At 35.7% G+C, this 19,122-nt stretch overlaps 1 protein-coding gene across 26 annotated transcripts in view; it reads right to left on the reverse strand.

Annotated features, from left to right (window-relative positions):
* The window catches only part of ABI3BP (ABI family member 3 binding protein), a 140,022-nt gene that overhangs the window by 30,148 nt on the left and 90,752 nt on the right, over positions 1-19,122 (reverse strand). For 20 of the 26 annotated variants that reach the window (XM_085072150.1, XM_085072103.1, XM_085072099.1 and 17 more), the window contains 14 exons: positions 18,840-18,887; positions 18,242-18,322; positions 15,761-15,835; positions 14,856-14,930; positions 13,509-13,583; positions 12,791-12,868; positions 11,094-11,168; positions 10,377-10,451; positions 9,822-9,896; positions 8,133-8,207; positions 7,588-7,662; positions 6,397-6,462; positions 5,968-6,042; positions 606-701 (listed from right to left, as the gene is read on the reverse strand). In XM_085072150.1, coding sequence (XP_084928276.1) covers positions 606-701; positions 5,968-6,042; positions 6,397-6,462; positions 7,588-7,662; positions 8,133-8,207; positions 9,822-9,896; positions 10,377-10,451; positions 11,094-11,168; positions 12,791-12,868; positions 13,509-13,583; positions 14,856-14,930; positions 15,761-15,835; positions 18,242-18,322; positions 18,840-18,887 — 1,044 coding nt within the window. The remainder of the gene's footprint in view (positions 1-605; positions 702-5,967; positions 6,043-6,396; positions 6,463-7,587; positions 7,663-8,132; positions 8,208-9,821; positions 9,897-10,376; positions 10,452-11,093; positions 11,169-12,790; positions 12,869-13,508; positions 13,584-14,855; positions 14,931-15,760; positions 15,836-18,241; positions 18,323-18,839; positions 18,888-19,122) is intronic. The other 6 variants (XM_085072051.1, XM_085072071.1, XM_085072148.1 and 3 more) reach the window with 6 other exon arrangements.

The following is a 19,122-nucleotide window of genomic DNA, read 5'->3' on the forward strand; positions in this document are numbered from 1 at the left end:
ACTGAAACTTCTCAGTTGAAACAAAATTTAAAAACTATTTTTAAAGTCCATTTTGTGGAAGCCATTTTCAATTAAAATATTTTGATTGTTTTGAAAACACAATTGTAAGACTTGCCAGAAAAGTATACCCTCCAAACCATCTAAAGCACATGTGAAAAACCCTGTAACCTGATTTACTCCACGCTGTTATTTGCCTTCAAGCTTAATATTCTAATTTTCCTAATATTCAACAAAACTTTCTCATACATGGGAGTACAAGTTGGTTTTGTTTTTACCTTATTCACCTTTGCTATGTGGAAACTCTTAACATGAAAAATATCAGTGCTTATAGTTTGTGGCTGTTGGCTCATAAGGGTTCAATTCTGGTGGTAATAGTTTCTACCACAGGCAGTGACTAAGCATATGTAAGTGACTAAGTAGTGACTATGAAATATTCTTATCTCTCTTAGCAGCACTCTGAAGCCATGAGAAGGTGTATTGATGAGGATGTTTGAGAATTATTTTTTCTTTACAATGGAGGTGCTTTGTGTGCAGAAAAGGCAGTGGTTTTATTTTTAATAGCAATTGTTAAAATTTGCTGTATTGTCTACTCTTATTAACCTTACCAGGAATCGGCTTTTGCCAGGCATCAATATATTCTGGAGGTTTTTTGACATCTATGCCGAATGGTCTGACAGTATCCTCAGGTATATAAAGGTCATCTGTGAAAAAAAGGAAATGAAATAAATATCTACAGTGTGGCACCATGTCATGGAATACTATATTGTATATTGGATAGGTTCAAACTTCAGCTGACATGATGTGCAAAATCAGCATTTATAGCCCACATAAGTTTTTATTGGTAACTTAGTGATATCCATTTTCTTCTTATTCAGGTAAGTAGAAAGCAATCTGGTTCTATAAAGTCTGCAGTTTAATTTTAAACATTCTTCACATAAAGTATATTTGGAAAGAGAAAATTAATAAAATGAAGAGGTAACAGATGAGATAAACCAAGATTATGTGTGGAAAAACGAGTAGAGAGGGCTTTCCAGTTTTTCAGTGTACATAATAAAATGTCTATTGGTTCTTGCAAAGGGCAAAGTTCTGGTCAATAATAATAAGATCTCTGGTCATCCTCCATTTTAAATGGTTAGAGAATCCTGGACCAAATATGTTCACCATATTTGGAGTAGAGGAGACAAAGTATACACAACATCCAGTTTGTATATAAGAGAAAATCCTACTTAAAAGTTCTATAAACATGTTTTTAAAAAAGTAAGTGGCATTAAAAAGATCAACACAACTCCTGGTACAGAACAACTGTTTCACATGCTGGTATTTATAGTACCACCAGACTGTTAAATTAATATGCTTTCTCTACACAAAATAAGTATATCTTCTTTATAAAAACTGTATATATAGTAAAGCCAGAAGATACACTGCAACTTCATCATATTTGTGGGAAAAACCCCCACACAACCTTGCTCATGATATAAGACAAAAACCCCTGTAATATGATATATTAAAAAAAAATCTCAATATTACTTCAATTATCAAATTACATCCCTATTCGAACATGACCTAAAGATTTCAGCTAAAGATTTCATTGGTTTATAATCTGGTTCTCAGTTGTTTTGATTTCTCACTAGTATTTTGATGATATGAAGCAGATATTTTTTCAATTACTTTACTATTTGGCCATTCTTGTTGTGTGTTCCTTACAAGTCCACAGTCCATAGCATGGACATGATAAATAATTTACTGAAGATTAAAGAAATGAGACTTGTAGCAATGTGGGAACAGGATGCAGATGTCATGGTCCCTATGTCTAAAATACCTGAACACATCACATGGTCTTATATAGCTGCAGTCTGTCTTCAGGTGAATAAAATGATTAATTAGATCTTCAGACATACAAAGCACCAGAGTGATAATCAATGTTTCATGTTAATGATGTTCAAGGAAGAAGAGGCATGAGAAGACCAGCATCAGCTTAAAAAAAATAAAAATAACGTTGTACATCATGACTTATAGTTAGAGCATGTTTAGTTTCTCAGCTCACCTTTCAGTTAACATATCAACAAAATGTAGTAGCACATTAACTCATTCACACTAAATCACCCAAGTATCTATTACAAGTCTAGATTAGTTTTGCATACTACAGGGTCTAAGGAAAAGCCTGTCTCTAGCCTCCTCCTTAGAATCTGATTTAGAATCATCTTTTCTGGGTTACATCAGCTAGGAATGACCAAAATATTGTATGTGTTCTAGTTGAAAGAAGTAATCTTTTCCTTTCCTTTCCTTTCCGAAACATGCACTACTGTTCTGCCATTACTAAAGCAGTAATGACAAATAAGTCAAAGTTTCAAACCACAATACTTTCATGTCGAATATTTTAATATTTCAATAAACTTCAAGGTTACATAAATTTTTGTATTTTCACACAAGTTACCTGCACAACCAAAGTTTGCTGTATCATAGCATTTCCCCTATTCTAGCTAATGTAAGTTGCTTATTAGAAGTACTTACCATATTCATCCAAACTTTTGACACAACTGAGAATAGATCTATTACTTGCATGTCTGTCTGTCTTTTAATTTTGTATTTTTTCCTGGAAGCATTCATGGGGTCTGGAACACATTTAAACTAAGCTCTGTGTCTTTTGTATTAGGAATACTATTAGAAGAGTGGATAATTTTAAGGGAAGTAATGGAAAAACTGCCCTTGATAAAATAAACTGAAATACCTTTATATTCGAGTTCCTCTGGAACTGGGTTACACACACAGATTAAAAAATAAAAAGAAATTAGAACACAAGTTAATGGCCATTATAATAAAAACCATGTATGTCTCTCTTTCACAAGGGGAATGGAAATGTTGCTCGAAGTTTGTTTGCTGACATTTGTCAGGAAGATCAATAGATCAGGAGCAGATTTTAAATGCTTGGGATTAAACCAAAAAGCAACTCAGTAAGATAAGTTACATACACTAAGACTAATATGAAAAAACATCTGAATAAAGTGATAGTCTAGAGAAAATGGCTAAAACAATGCAAAAAACTATAAGGAATGCTAGTCATGAGGAAGCAATTGCTGCCACTTTTCCACAGTCAAGTTTACCACTTGGCACTACAGTTAGCGAGGAGATTGAAAAGCCTGCCAGGAAATCAGCCACAATCCCATGTGCTGGTGCTGGAAAAAACAAATTCCACTGCTTATCATCTGGGCCTTGCAGCTGCCAAGCACTGTCTGCATGGGGTGAAACATTTTTGCACTGAAGCTAATGAGCCCCGACAGGAAGAAGAAATGGAGTACATTCAACAGTCCAGCAAGGAATTAAAAGATCCAAACTGGTGTTCAAGCAACGGAATATCCAAGAATAGGTGATGTAACATCTAAAGGTAAGTCTGAGAGCATATTGTTACATACATAACATATTCCTAACAGTCCAGTTAAGAGTTCAGATCATCTTTGATCAAAAGCTGAGAATTTTGATAATCTAACCACAGAAAATACTGAAAAAACCCTTTTTTGTCTTTGCTCAGCTGGCAAGACTTAGGGTTCCAGTTTATAGAGTGCTCTTTCTTAAGTCTCTTTTGCAGACTTAGGGATTATTTTGCAATAGGTAATTAACTGCACATTGTTTGGGAGAGATATAGAAGATTTCTGTAATTGATTCCCTGAACTCTTTTTTGTGCAAATTTATATTTGTGGGCACAGTCAGCCTTGTGTCTCAGATACTGCCACAATACTGTGATGTACTTGCCTCACAGAAGATTTGGGATTTCACTTACTGATCATGAAGAAAAGTACAGACTGAAAAGTTGTGAAAAGCTGCAGTCCCCTCTCAAGGTGTCAGAAATGTACAAAATTTATTGGCAATTTCTCTTACACTTCTCAGAAGAAAGGTGCAGACTCATAGAAAAGCATCAATGAGTTGTTATGGAAGCAAGGTTGGAGGTACAAAGAAGTGGTCAGGAGATAACAAATTCCAGCTACTCTTTAGTACTTTAGGTACCAAGTTTGACCTAAAGGGCTCACTTGGCAGGACACAAAATCTAGCCAACAGATATCTTCAGGATATTTCTCTAACTCAGAGAAAAGAAGACATGTAATTTGGCAATGGAAACCACTATTGGAAGTATCATTTTGCAGAAGAATTCTAAAGAAGGCACATATTTGCCAGCGAGTACACATAGCATGCACAGTAACTAGTAGTCTTATGGTGACTTTTGGCACCATCTACCACAAGCAAGCTCTAGCTCTTCCTGGCAACAGGCACTACTATAAAGATATGGCAATAATAACAAATGATGGGCACAACAAGAGGGACACTTACAATAAGATTGCTTAAAACAGTATTTTAGCAACTTAAACCAGCATTAAGCTCAAAAAACTGCATGTAACAATTCACTACTATTATGTTTGTACTACTTATTTACTTAGCATGAACTCATTTTTGCTGGTGTTTTTTACAACCTCCCAATACCTCTGCCAAGGTTATGACTATAGGGGAGAAGACAAAAGCTTAATGTACTGTGTAATTTTGTGTTTGTGCATAATTTCATAATGTGATCACTCCTGGAGACCTGTGTGCATTCTCCTATTCCAGTAATCACACATTAGAAAGCTCACTTATAAGGTGATTTCCAACACAAATGAACAACAAAACTATTTGACCCACAACTACTGAAATTGGGCATTTAATGCTTTAACTGGCTCTGATGTCCTGGGATTTGATAGCCTCATTTAATTTACCAGAAGCACTATGGAAGTTCAAAAAACACATACCTCTAATGAGGGCATTCACACTTTCTAATAGAGAAATTATGTCATGTTTTAAACAGGTTAAATCTAATTCAATTTAAATACACAACCATCTCTTTCGAGTTTTTACCATTTCTTGATAGGCTTCTCAAAATGTACAGGAATGAGCAGCTCAAGATATTCTATGATCAACAAAAGGAATTAAATTGCCAAAGACACTAGAAAGAAACATTACACAGGCAAAAATGTTTAGAATAGATGGAATATGACCCAAGCTATCCTAATCTAGCTAGCACAGAAATAGTAACAGGTCCCTCCGATAGTATAGGACAGTAGCACTATTACTGGTTGATCAGCCAAAAGTTTGCCTTGAATATCTGAATTATTTATTCATTCACATTATTCATCATTTTAAGCTTGCCTTGTTGAGGAAGAATCCTAAAATTATGTATTTAATTAACCAATAGCTGTGTTAAAAAATCCCCAACCCCATTTGTATTGATGTAATAATGCTTTATGAAATAAAAAACCCATGGATTCATTTTGAATTAGCACTGAAAATATTATGTTGATTGGGTGCAAAAATCAAGTAAAACTGTAAAAGGAAAAAATATTTTCCCTCAATGAAACTTGTATTTTTAATAAATCTTTGTGGTTAGGGATGTTTGTTATCTGTGTGTATAAGGACATGTAAATTGAAGTTCTCCCACTCAGATGTCATCCACCAACATGGAAGTTTTTGGTGCTGAAGTATCCAAGCCTGAATATTGCACAGCCCAAACTCTGCATGATCTGACTGTGAGTAGGTCTGGTGTGAACACACCATGTGCACAGAGAGTAACTAGCAAGATACTTGACTTTAAGGTTTTCCTACCGACCCTCCTGACGGACTCAAACAACTGGGTGACCCTTTTCAGCTAAGCGTTTTCCAGTAATTATTCTGGACCTAACATCTAGAAAACAGTAAACAGTGGCCACACAACAACAATGAAACAAGCACTCATCTGTAAATTTACACACACTGAGTGTCAATATAATTTCATGATCACCCTCAGGAATTATATAACAAGTTCAGTACAAGCACATATAGCAGTCTGAGGAATTAAATTCAATAATAAAACACAATGAGATACTCTTCAGGGCTCAAGATGACCTGGGGAAGTCACATTCTGGTCTTTTACTGATAAATTATAAAAACCCCCAAAACCCACAGCCCTACCTGTTGTTGGCTCAATCCACTTGGGCAGTACAGGTGCTCTTGTTCTGGCTGGTGCTAATGTGGTTCTACTAAAAACTGTGAGAGAATTTCAAAAGAAAAAAAGTAAAAAGAAGAAAAAAGGAAAAAGAAGAAAAAAAGAAGTTCTATGAGAAGAATACCCAATAGACTTCTATGTGATGCCAACAATTCCACACTAAAGAAGAAAAAGCAACACCTCCTGTGATGACACACGCAGTGTTTTGGTTTCTTTCTTTTTATTTTTTTCTGATTTGGAAAAGCTTTACTTCCAGACTTATTAATTGATTGAAAAATACCTGCCCCCTTTTTTAATTTTTTCTCCCAGCAATACTTAAAATTCCACAAAGAATAGGTGAAATTAATTAATTATTCAATCTCCTCCCCATCCCAGATTGAATAAACAATTATTACCAGGTCTGGTGTGTAATCTATCCGATGGCTTTGGTCTTGGAGATGTGAGACGTGTTTTATGAGGTGCTAAAAGAAATAAAGTTCTGTTTCAATGCTGCGTGTAAAGGAACAGGGACAGTGCAGTGCAATTTGCCAGACAAAAAGGTCCATGCACCAATGCGATACAGCAAAATGGACATATGAGAGTTCTATGAGTTCTAATCCAAAATGCATGTGGAAAATGCTAGTTTCTTTAGTGGCCAGATGACTCCATCATGCAGTCTGACCAGTTACATTCATATGTAGGTTTAGGAAAAAGATATAAAATATTTACAGCCAGTTACCCAACTGTATATGGATACAGAGTTAGCTCTGCAAGGTATCCATGGCCTTAAGACATTTAATTAGGTTCTGTAAAAAACAAACAAACAAAAAACCTCAAAATAAAACACCAAACTGAACCCCCCCAAAACCAAAGACTTAGATAAAACCATGAGACATTGAAATACTGCTGAGAAAACAACTGGGAGCATTCAATGCAGACACTGAGCAGGGCACCTGAAGCACAGTGTCATCACCCAGGTTGAAAACAGAAGCCTTCAACCTTTTCTTATTGTTGCCTTTCACTTGAAAAATAATTTTTTTACTGTAGCTGTTATGGGATCTGTGAAAATCACACTGGAAGCTGAAAGCATAAGCAGTAGTCACTGTTACCTTGTGCCCAATTAGCAACCTATGTAAATATTTTTTTTTTTTTAATAAAGAGAGCTGGCTATTTGATATCCAAGTTTAATAAACATTCAATCCATAACACTTAATCCAGCCTCTCTGAAGCATAAGAGGAAATACTCATGCAGGACAGAACACATTACTCATTTTTGACATTTAGATTTGGGAAGTTTTACAAATTTAGATTTTGTAAGGAAAAAGTTGGAACTCAGTTACATTGATGTTTGCAACACTATATATCTGATTATCCAATACACAGCTCTAATACTGTTTAAAAGCTTCATATAATCTTTGATATTTGAGGCTCATTTTCAGAGTAATAAATTAAAATATTTGATAAGTGGACAAATAAATTTTCATAGTAAATACTTGAAATAGTTTTAAAGGTTATAATGAACAGACCAGTAAACATTAAACTGTTCAGATTTTACTTCAGATCTACAGACTCTCAATAAAACAACTTAAGAAGATCTTAAAAATTACCTGCATCGAACCAGGGAATTTCAGTTGCTTGACCAATTTTGGGCTTGGGTGAAATGTAGTATGTTTCACTGGGAACTGAAAATGGAGATAATACTGGTTATCAAATGACTTCCTTTTAAACATAAGACATCACAGGTAGAAAGGAAATTCAAATTGTCTGTGCAGATCATAAACAAAAGAGTCAGTGCTAGAAATCTGCCTGAAAATCATGCTTTTATACAGGTAAAAGACTTTGAGTCTGGGAAGATATATATCATTAGTAAGTCAGACAAAATCAGAAAAGCTGATCAGGCAATGCCTTTTTACATGACTCCTCAGTCTTGTACAGGTAGTACTTATTTCTATAAAGAATTGCATGAAGAAGAAAAATGGCTGGAAAATTAAAACCAGCAACATTTTGTACATGCACTGGGCTATAACTAACAAATGAACACGACAAAGATATATTAACTTTATCTGTTGATTAAGGTGTAGGTTTAGCCATATAGCAAAAGCAGAGAAAGCAAAGACTTATGAAAAATAAACCGACATAATATTCTCATTACCCAAAGTTACTTTGGACTCATCAACAACATGAACTGTTACAAGGTTAATTGATCCCAGGTGTGTTGCCCTTGGAGCTATAAAAAATAAACCATTGCTCTGTGAGAAGGGAAATTAAAGAAGTTGGATTTCATGAAGGATCTGTCTCCATTGTTTCCTAAAAACCTATCTGCACATCTGCTAAGACGACTTTAACAGACACGAGACAGACATGTTCTGATTAGTCTGGATGTATTTTCATGCTGACAGCCAGACAGTGCAACTATTCTGCTGGGCCCCCACTAACTTCAGAACACATGCCCTAAACCCTGAATTCTGACAGTCTTTGGTCTTTCTCATATTTGTTTTATGAACTTACACTTCCTTAAAAAATTCTAGAAGTTTTTATTAACGTATTTAGTTTTCAGACCTCACTCAAATTTGAATGAATTAATTAAAAGGTATCTAAGTTACTGGATGAAAAGGACAGACTGGCAGGCAGAGGCATACACTACATGTCTCTTTGTCTTTCAGAAGTAAGGTTAAAGTATGGAATCTGGAAAATAACCAACTTACTAGCATAAAGAGTAGTGGTTAAAAAGTGCCATTTATATTTAACAGTAAACATTTTTTTACAGTTTTTCAGAACAGTAGCTTGTTTTGCATGTACACCATTATAATGATTCAAACTTTAAAAGGCAAAAAATAAACCTCTAGATTCTGTTTTCTACAATTCTTTCTCTAAAACTAAATTTGCAGTGGTACCAAAAGATGGCACCTGTTAACTATGACATGATTGGAAATAGCTCTTATTCAACAGAGACTTAGAATCTAACTTGGCTACTGAACAGCCTTTCAAAAGAAGGCATTTAGAAAAGAAATCCTTTTCCTGGACTGTTCAGTTTGATGTTCATAGAAATATATATGTACATATGGTATATATATGTAGATAGCATATAGCCTCTTGAATGAAAAGGGTCTCTGCTCAAAATCTTCTTGGCTAAATGAAATGGACAAGGAGAAAGGAGGATGTGGGGGGTGAAAATACTAAGCTATTCATTAAGCTATTTGCCTAAAACTAAAATTTTGTGACTTCAGAGGTTAGAACAGAGAGGAGGAAAGAACAGGGGTTGCCCTTATAGCCACATAGTCTCTCCTTCCCTAACTATAGTTTTCTCCTGTTACCTTCCCACTTGGCAATTTTTATTGAAATAGTTCACCCCAGGGCAAAGCTGAGGTATCACCACCCTTCACTATAACTGTGCAGCCCTGAATCTACTGTGGTTCCTCCAAAAATCACTGGTATTGAAGGTACTTATACATTTAGCATCTAAATATCTTGGACTGAGATTCTGTAACCTGTGTTTCAAAAGTATGTGAAAAACTGAATCAAATGTATTTGGGATAATAACATCCCCCAAAAGAAAAGAACTTTTTGAATGTGACCACAGAAATATATTTTTATTAAAATTAATTTAATTTCTCTCATTTTTTGATGGCCTCTAAACCCATCCATCTGCTCTCCATGGAAATTGATGTAATTCTTGGGCATTCGCTTTGATATAATTTATGAACATACTCTTATCTGAACAATGATATAAATTTCTGTCTACTTATTATGCATGCCCCATGACCATGGAACTCAGTGACAACAGAAATGTAACCAAGGCAGTGCCACAATAACACTTCTAAAGTTACAAACTGTAAATTACCAGGTTTAGTTTGTGGTACTTCTGGCCCGACAGATGTTTTGGATTTGGAAGGAATGAGCAGTGTTTCTCTTGGAGCTGAAAGAAAAGGAAAAAGATTATTATTGTATTCTTCAGGAGTCATGATCCAATGCCATATTTAGCCCACAGAAAATGCATGCCTCAAATGCCTGAAAAAAAGACAATAACAATTCCACAGCTTTCTGGAACCTGAAACAAAATGGCTATCCAAAACACAGGAAAGTCCCAGCAGTGCGCTGTAGGATAAGTTGAGTTAGTGGCTAAAATTCTTGCTTTAAAAGAAACATTAGGCCACTGAATTTGGTTGGAAATCTGACAAATACAGACTTCTGACCAGACATAAGCTGTAGACTATTTATTCTTTACTTCAAAAAATAGAAATGAGAATCCTCTGTATGAAGATAACACGCATGTGGCAGCAGAAGGAGGATAATGGAATGGTGTTATATAAATACCACATTGGAGCATGTTCTCTAAAAATCTCTCCACTGAAAAATTAGAATTACCTTCATCTTCACATTAAGGAAACTTATTTACCCATTGTTGCCCTTGGACGACCAGTGGTAGTAGAAGATTTTGTAATAATTGGTTGAGGAGTTGTCGGCTGTATTGCTGTTAAGGAGAAAATGTGAAAATTCTTAGAATATTTATCTCTAATAGAAACAAAGCATTGGCTAACGCCTGCAGAATGCCCCAAAATAAGGAGTAGCAGAATGTCTTGAAAATCAAATGCTGACAGACACAATTATCCTTCTTTTGATTTCTGCTATACATTCCTTTTATAATGAAAATGGGAAGCCACACAGCCCTACATAACTGTTTCAAAAACTACTTTCATTTCAGTATAGCAGACAATGTCTGTTGCCAACTGTACAAGCACATTGTAAAGGAGTTCTGTTGCATTTCAAGTCAAAATTAAAAAAAAAAAAGTGCTCACAGAGAAGTACCCAAGATTATCAGGAAATAATCACAGAGAAGTCAATCTGTCTAGCCACTGAAATTTGTCAATACCCACATTACTACATTTTAGTCAGCATTTGCTATGTGTAATAGACAAAAGAAAAGCTTTCTCTATATTATACATACCCTACTATTATTTGCAGTGTAATTTTGTCATATTTTGGGTTGATTATCTAAAGTGTAATGTGTCTGTTTCAGCACAAAACTGGCCATGAATAATTCCATTAAGAAGCACAAAACTGGAACATGGGGAAAGAATGATTAAACACAAAATTAAATGAATGACTCCATTACCGGGTCTTGTGTATGGCACTCTTGGTTTTTCAGTTGGTTTTCGTTTGGTAGGAATGAACTGTTTTTCAGTTGGAGCTGGAATAAAGACAAACAGCACCCAGGACAGAAATTGAAAAATCACAGTACTTTTCACAGCACACAAGGAACATAAGTGCGATCTGATCTGTAACAAGGTCAATTATGTAAGAGTAAAGCTGAAAATCAATCACTTGGAATTTCTGCAAAGAAAGGAACACGGGTTAAAAGGCCAATTACACCAGTAGACTTTTAAGAATTGTATTAAATTTGTAGCTTTGCATCAAGCAGTACAGAATATACTCATTAATGTTATAATACTGTAGTAGGACAAAAATAGACAGTGACAGCCTATGTCTTCCTCATCTGCCATGCATGAGTATCTGATGACAGGATTTCTTTTTCATTGGAACATTTGTATCAAAATTGATTCATAATCTAAAATATTTTGTTCTTATGTAAGAATGATACAATGTTGTTACCTTCATCCTATTCAGATTAAAAAAAATCTTGTAAAGAAAAGTAGGAATCATTTGCTGGAAAAGGCTATCTTAGCACTCTCAAGTCTGTGTTCCACACCATTTTGAGAGGTCTCAGACTATCCACCTTAGTCTATGGATTTTTCATCCCCTTTCTCTGAAGAACCATTTTCTGCACATGAACATTACTCAAGTGGCTCAGATGTGTACAGCAGGGCACCTACTTCATAAAGGTACATGAAGAGATACTGCATGAATACTAACCTAAGTATCATTGCATACAGGGAATATATATTAAAATAGAAACGTGGTTAAAAGAATTTTTAATTTCATCTTTCTCAAAACAAAAAAAACATAGTTTGAAGATTATAAAATGCTTATTAATATTTCATGAATGATACCATTTCATTCTCAGAAAATCACAGTCAAGCTCTGTCTCTGAAACTGAGAGCAGAGAACCTATTAATCAAAGATTGTTCAAGCAATGCTCCTACTCCTTGATATTGCTTGGATTCGGTGACCCAAAATTGGTCTACATCTGACAATTAAGTTAAGAAGAAAGAACACAGATAATGTTTCATATATTTAAGCAAGTTTTCCCAACTTGGATAACTAGATATTTGCAGAGAGGATGGTTTTAAGAACTAGAGCTGGATTTAGATGGTCACATAGCTGCCCTGGAGACTTTATGCTGTTGTTGAGCTATTAGAATTTTCTTCTGTAAAATTAAACCATGAGGGGTAAAGAAGAAGAATATTTTAGAATGAAATGATCCACAATTCATATGAAGAACAGGGGATTAGCTCAGTTGGTTAGAGCATGATGCTAATAACGCAAGGGTTGTGATGGGCCAGTTTACTCAGGAGTTGGACTCGATTATCCTTGTGGGTCCCTTCCAACTTAGAGTATTCTGTGAAGAATCACTATCTGCTCTTGAAGTAAAGTCCCCTTTTACTGGAAAATAGATAACATCTGGAGGAGTTGCATCATCCTGACTGGAAAGGCTAGAAGATGAGGGAAAGAACTTCTGAAAGTAAATGACCTCATGTATTATTATCCTTATCAAGACCAAAGAGCAAGTAAGTATCTACAAGTAGAAAAAAATAGCATTATTAGCATTTAATAAAATGTAATGAGCTCTAAGATGATATCCTCTAAAAAGGATGGAAAATAGAATAATTATTTACGAAATAACACAGTTACCAAATGTTGCCCTTGTTCTTTCAGGAAAACGAGGAAGCATAGTAGTAGTATCTCGGTCATCAAAGGTTGGAAGGATCTCTGTTGGAAAAAATGTCAATAAATGATCTGAATAATGAAAACAATCTCCCTTTCCTCCCTTCCTTAAAAAACCTCTCAGCACTATACTGTATATAACAGGAAAAGGATGTTTTAAAACAGCAATGGGCATTTACCCTCAGAAATTTATGGTTAGGAAACAACAGTAAGATCCCTTCAGTGAAATCACCAATTATCTTACGTAGGTCAGTTGAATTTATGATGGGGAGTCACCTAATCAAAACGTAACTGCAAGGAATCCTCAGTCTAATCTGGGTGAAAATATTTGTATAATTAAAAAGCAATGCAACAGCTTTGGGAAGTTCCTCTCATAAGACCTTCAAAAACATGGCGCAAACTACTGAAGTGTGTTGCTCAGATACAAGCTGTAAATAACTTTTTATCCTTGATTAAAACATACAGGTCATTAGTATATCTTCTGTTAATATCTGCATAAGATAAAAAAAAAAATCTTGAACTGTTGAAGTTTCCATCAGACTTCATTGCATCACTGCAGAGGTTTCTTAAGCTAGAATAATACCCAGGTAACAGTAAATGCACTGATGATTACTCCCCCCACTGCCACCCTGAAAGCAATTGCTCAATTATCAAGTGCAGCTTGACAAAAGACCAGATAATTTACCAGGCTTCCTGCGTGGAGCATCTGGGAAGGGAGTTGCTCTAGGTTTAAAAGGAATATACTGTGGTTCTTTAACAGCTGTAAGAAAAGATCAGTTTTAAGGGTTTATGCTTTTCAGAAATGAGACAGGTTTATTAACACAGGCACTGCATATCTTATGTTTGCAAAAAAATCCCCAATCCCTGCATGACAGCCTGAAAAACTGAGTGTCAGATAGATACAGGAATTCAGGAGAAAATAAAATCATGAATGAAAATGTGGGTGGAAAATTAATCAGGTTAGCAAAATCTGGAGTCAAGCAACAAAACCTGAAAGAACACAGAAAACTCCAGGGAGCATATTTCCATCTGTATTTCAGAACCCATAACTGCAATACCCATGGTGTGCTTGTCTCCTACAAGTGTCAAAGGGATTATAATGTGTGTGACAGGAAAAGAAATGTTCTGTGAAGACGACAGACCAGCTAGGAATCTCTCAATACCTGCAACAGAGTAGAATTTAGTTCAATTAGTAGAAAAGAAGACAAATCAAAACCACAAACAGATTATGTGAAAAACAGACTAATGATATACAAAGATTGGATCAAGAAGCAGTGAGAAAATAATGAACCACTCAAGGTAACAAATTTACCTGTTGCTCTCTTTTATTTTTCAGCTGTAAATGTAATAGCTGACAAAACTTAATAAAAACAAGAAGATACACAGAGTTATTGGTAAGTATAAGTAAGTAAGTATAAGTGGTAAAAATACTCCCATTTACAAGACTGGTTTGTTTTCAGTTTGGAACACATACCTTTTTTGTTTCTTTTTTTTGGAAAATAAATTAGTTCATTGTAAAATTAGTGAATATACACTCACTCAAACTAATATTCAATGAATACATTCAGAACTGTTAGAAGTTACAGAGGTTTGGCATTTCATTAGTATGTAAATCCCTATTATGCATATTTTTAAGAGTCAAATTCCATTACCAGGTCACAAAAACATGAGTGGTTTGAGTTTCAGATACTTAGTCATACATGAAGGCCCTCAAATAAACTTTTCTCTAAGCACCTTTTGACAGGCACAAGAGAGACACAACTTCTTCCAACTTCTCATAATGTTTGTGTGTTTTCTATCCTGCTATACAGATTATTCATCAGTGACAGATGTCATGTGGCTGAAAAGCACAGGCACCTACTAAAACTCAGACATGAAAAATAGAAATCAGCTCTATTTTCCTTTAAACACCTACTTAATGATCATTAGAGAATGTATTTGTAATATGAAAAGATGTTAATCAACACTTGATTCACTGAGGAAGGACAACCCAAAAATACCCCTGGATATTCAAACACAACACTGTATGTACCTGGTCTTGTGTATGGTATGTCTGGACTTGGTGATGCCCTGGGCTTGGAAGGGACTCGTCGACTTTCTTTTGGACCTGTGGAAATGAGCAAAGTTTTGAATTTGTTATTGAGGATGATGACTCTTGGACCTGTGAAAATGTGTAAAGTTTTGAACACATTATTGAGGATGATGATTCAATACATGTCTTTTGATTTTTCTGACAGAAGATTCTTTTCCTGCTAAGAATTTTTTTAGGGATTATTTCTGACATTTGAAAATAATCCCAAAGAGATCTCCTGTTAGTGCAATCAATACTCTGTCAGCGCAGAGACTAAAGACAAAGTGATTGTTATGGTGCAGTGTCAGATTAATTCTCCACTCCTATCAGCAATAACAAACAGAGCTTTCTGCAGAGAAGACTGCTGTAGTTCTAACACCTCCCTTTAGTTGTGCTTCTCAAGTGTTTCATAGTCCAAAAATCTGCTGCTCATTTAAATCAACTCTGCATTAAAAAAATCTTCAGCAAAGCAGTCAAAGCATAAAACATGTGGAAATTTAGCACTAATTCTCAAATGGACAGAGCTATTTCCAAAGTTTTGGGAACAGGAAAGTTATGTAATTTCACACATTTAAATGAGCAACTAAAAAATACAAATATTTCTGTCACACTTTAAGGATATCAAGATGCAGATTTTCCTGTGTGCAAGGGCTCAAGATCATTGTTAACCCACACAGTTCCATCATTGTGAAAATATCTAGTTGATTATCTTGTTCCATGACAGATGTATAGCAAAATTTTATCATGACAATGAAGCACAGCCTATTCAATAAGTATCTCTGTAACTTCAGAGAGCTCCTCAGTTTTGAAAATTTCAAAGTGATGAAACTCTCATGCACTAAAGGGCAAAATATTGATAAGCTTACTTGCTCTAGTTGGAGGAACACGTGGACTGGGTGATGTTTTAGGTCTGGAAGGCCTGTGATACGGATCTTTAAAAGCTGAAAGAAAGAAACTGGGTTAAGTATTATTAAAGTTTACCAAGGTATCAGTGTCCACTACCATCCATAACAGTCAACAAAAACAAAATGAAGATTTGAACTGAAGGTATTCTATAGAAGTGATGTAAAGGAGAATTTTTTTTTAACAAAATCAGGTTATAGAAGAAAGAAATACTCTTCTGCGACAAAACATCAACTAAGCATGTGATAGAATTACTGTTTCCATTGAGGAAGAGGACTTAAAAAAATAAAAGAAGAAAACAGAATAAGTAGTTTCAAATACAAATACACTGCTCTGCAATGGGTGTTGTCCTCGAATGATTCACAATACCAAATTCAAGTGGCAAAAATGCCTTAGTCAAATGGATATGCCTCAAGCAATCACATAACCCAAGATCAATGAAGGGATTGTGTTCTGACAGTGAAATTGAGGTTTGAGTGGAACAGAATTATTTTTCAGTCCTCTATGAAGGACTGCATTTCATTTGGAAAAACTGAAGGGGAAGGGAAGCAGAGAAAGAAAACTTTCAGGATGCCTCTCTGCCAGCCTAAACCATATGACCCCCTGAAATGGTGCTACCCCCACAGTATGACTGGGAACATGTAATTAGGATCCTGTTCTTATCTGCCCTCTGCCTCTTATGATTAAATGTTGAAGGAAATTGCCCTATCTTATGTGCATAACAACTTGAAAGGAACAAGGATTCTCCTCAATTGTTTCAAAGCAAATAAGAAGAGACTGTTAAATTATTACGGAACATGCAAAGAAAGAGAACAAATTTTTGCAGGTCTGCTTTTAATGATTTGTGCTGAAGAAGAAAGACAATGTGACCATTCAAACAAGAAAGCATGATTACCTATTGTTGACTTTGGTTTCTCAGTTCGGAACTTAATTGGTTCCAGAATTGCAATAGCAAAATAAAACAACAAAACCAAAGTATTACCAAGAACAACCAAAATGTTACCATCCCTGTCTCCTCAATAATCATACCATCTCTGCTAGGATTGATGAAAGATAGTAACTCCTGCCTGAAATGCAACATCAGAGAATTATATTGCTCAGAATTGCTTCCAGTTCAATGTAATACCTCTAACACAGAACAGATTCCAAATATAAATATGAAGGTTTTTTTTAAAGCCACAAAAAGACTGTGGGTGGCTTTTACCTTCAGCTTTGTACACTTTGCTGGTTTATTTCAAGGTTTTGTTTCAAGCAATATGTGCAGCCTTGCTGGGGTGAAAAGGAACCTGAGTTGTCATATTTCTGCCCATCTCTTCACCAATACCATCTAATTCTCCATACACCTTGGCTAGCCATACAGGGTGTGGCTGGGATGGAGTTTGTTTTCTTCATAGCAACCCCTGTGGTACTCTGTTGTGGATTCAGGACCAAGACAGTGTTGATAAAATACCAATGTTTTAGTTATTACTGAAAATGGCTTATTACAGCATCAAAGAGTTCTTTTTGTTTTTCACTTTGCCCCCAGGCTGGGCTAGGGTGGGCAGGATGTTAGGAAAGGACACAGCCAGCACAGCTGAACCACCCTGGCCAAAGGGATTTTCCACCTCACATAATGTCACACTTAGCAACAAAACTTTGCAAAGCACCCATTGCTCCTAGACTGGCACTGGTCTGCTAGTGGGATGTGGTCCATGGCTGCTTTGTGTCACTTGTTTATTCCCTGCTTTTTATCCTTCCTTATTAAATTGTCTTTATCTTGAACTATGATTTTTTTTCTTATTTATTTTCTCACTTCTGCTCTTCTGATTCTCTGCCCAGACCACTGTGGGGTAGAATGAGCAAGAGGTCAGTGTGTGGCTGGTTGCTGGTTGGGGTCAACCCACTAAAATACCTCACATCATAAAAGTGTGAGCTACATAACTTTCTCCATCCTTAATTCTCCTAAGGTTGTATATGGGTATAACAACCCATGCAGTCAAAATTATGGGAAGTATTACACATTCTTAAATCTTTGAACAACACAAGGGTCATGAAAAAGTGAACCAAGTATGAGTGAAAGCTTGTGCCTGGGAAAGAAGAAACAAAACCACACAATTTGAGAAATACAGAGCAGAATCCTTCCTCTTTGCAGTGACACCCCTCCATTTCACCTTCACTTTGCCAACACACAAGCAAGTTTACACAAAAAAGACCTATTTTTACCGGGAACTGTACAGAAAACACCCACTGTTGCAGTGACTTAAAAAGTAATAAAGAATCCAAAATAGAAGTTTTCAACTTACCAGATTGCTTATAAATTCCACATGTCTCTGGATTTTACCCCTCAAGGAATGCTCCAACATATATGCCCGAGGGATACATATAAATCTGAAGCTCCACTGATCACAGCAGAATCCATAAGACACAAGTGTCAGTATGAGAAGGTAAAGAAACAATGAACTCACCAGGTCTTGTTCGTGGCACCTCTGGGCTTGGTGATGCTCTAGGTCTGGAAGGTTCTCTAGGAGTCTGTGGTTCCCTAGGAACTGGGGAAAAGAAAGAAAGCAGAAACTACAGCAACTATTAGAATTTTTTGAGAACTGATACTGACAGGAATCATAATATTAAAAAAGAACACATGCCATTGGGACCCTTTGGAAACACAAAAGTTGAGTGATGGAGAAATATGAATGCTTGGTACATAAAAAACCCCCAGCGCTGATGGAAAACCTCTGTAACAGGATAATATAAAACAAGGCCACTATGGATGGACAGTATAAAAGGTGAAGCAGCACATGATAGAAACTGAGTATAGAAACAAGTTGTCAAAGGTTGATTGTGGTGCTTCCATCCATGCTACAGAACACATTCGTGTGAGGAAAACCAGAAAATGATGATAATGAATTGTTAGTGTAAAATCGCCAAAAACCCACTTACAGGATGAAATAATAGTAAAAATGTTATGAGAGTGGAATGCAATGAAGAGGTACTTGTGATGCTCAGTGAGAAAAAAGCTAAATGTGATGCTCCCCAGGCGATTTACCCTGTAGGTAAAACTTTTACCTATTGTTGGTTTTAGTTGATCAGTTCTAAGTGTTATAGATTCCAGGACTGTATCAGAAACAAAACAGAAAAGATGTTTTGAAATTCGAAGAAAATAACTCCACTTACAATTAGCATTACTTGCTTAATAATAGCATTATGGATCATGTGCTTTGTGAACTGCCTCATACAGAAACAGTTCTACTAAAAGAAGTATCTGAGAAAGCAGTGTAATCTTCTGCATAATGTGGGCTTTCTTACTCCATGGACTTCAACGAGATCCAAATATGTATCATTCTGTTAT

The sequence above is a fragment of the Lichenostomus cassidix genome, chromosome 1 (assembly GCF_008360975.1).
Source record: "Lichenostomus cassidix isolate B80296 chromosome 1, HeHo_3.0, whole genome shotgun sequence".
Taxonomy (NCBI): domain Eukaryota; kingdom Metazoa; phylum Chordata; class Aves; order Passeriformes; family Meliphagidae; genus Lichenostomus; species Lichenostomus cassidix.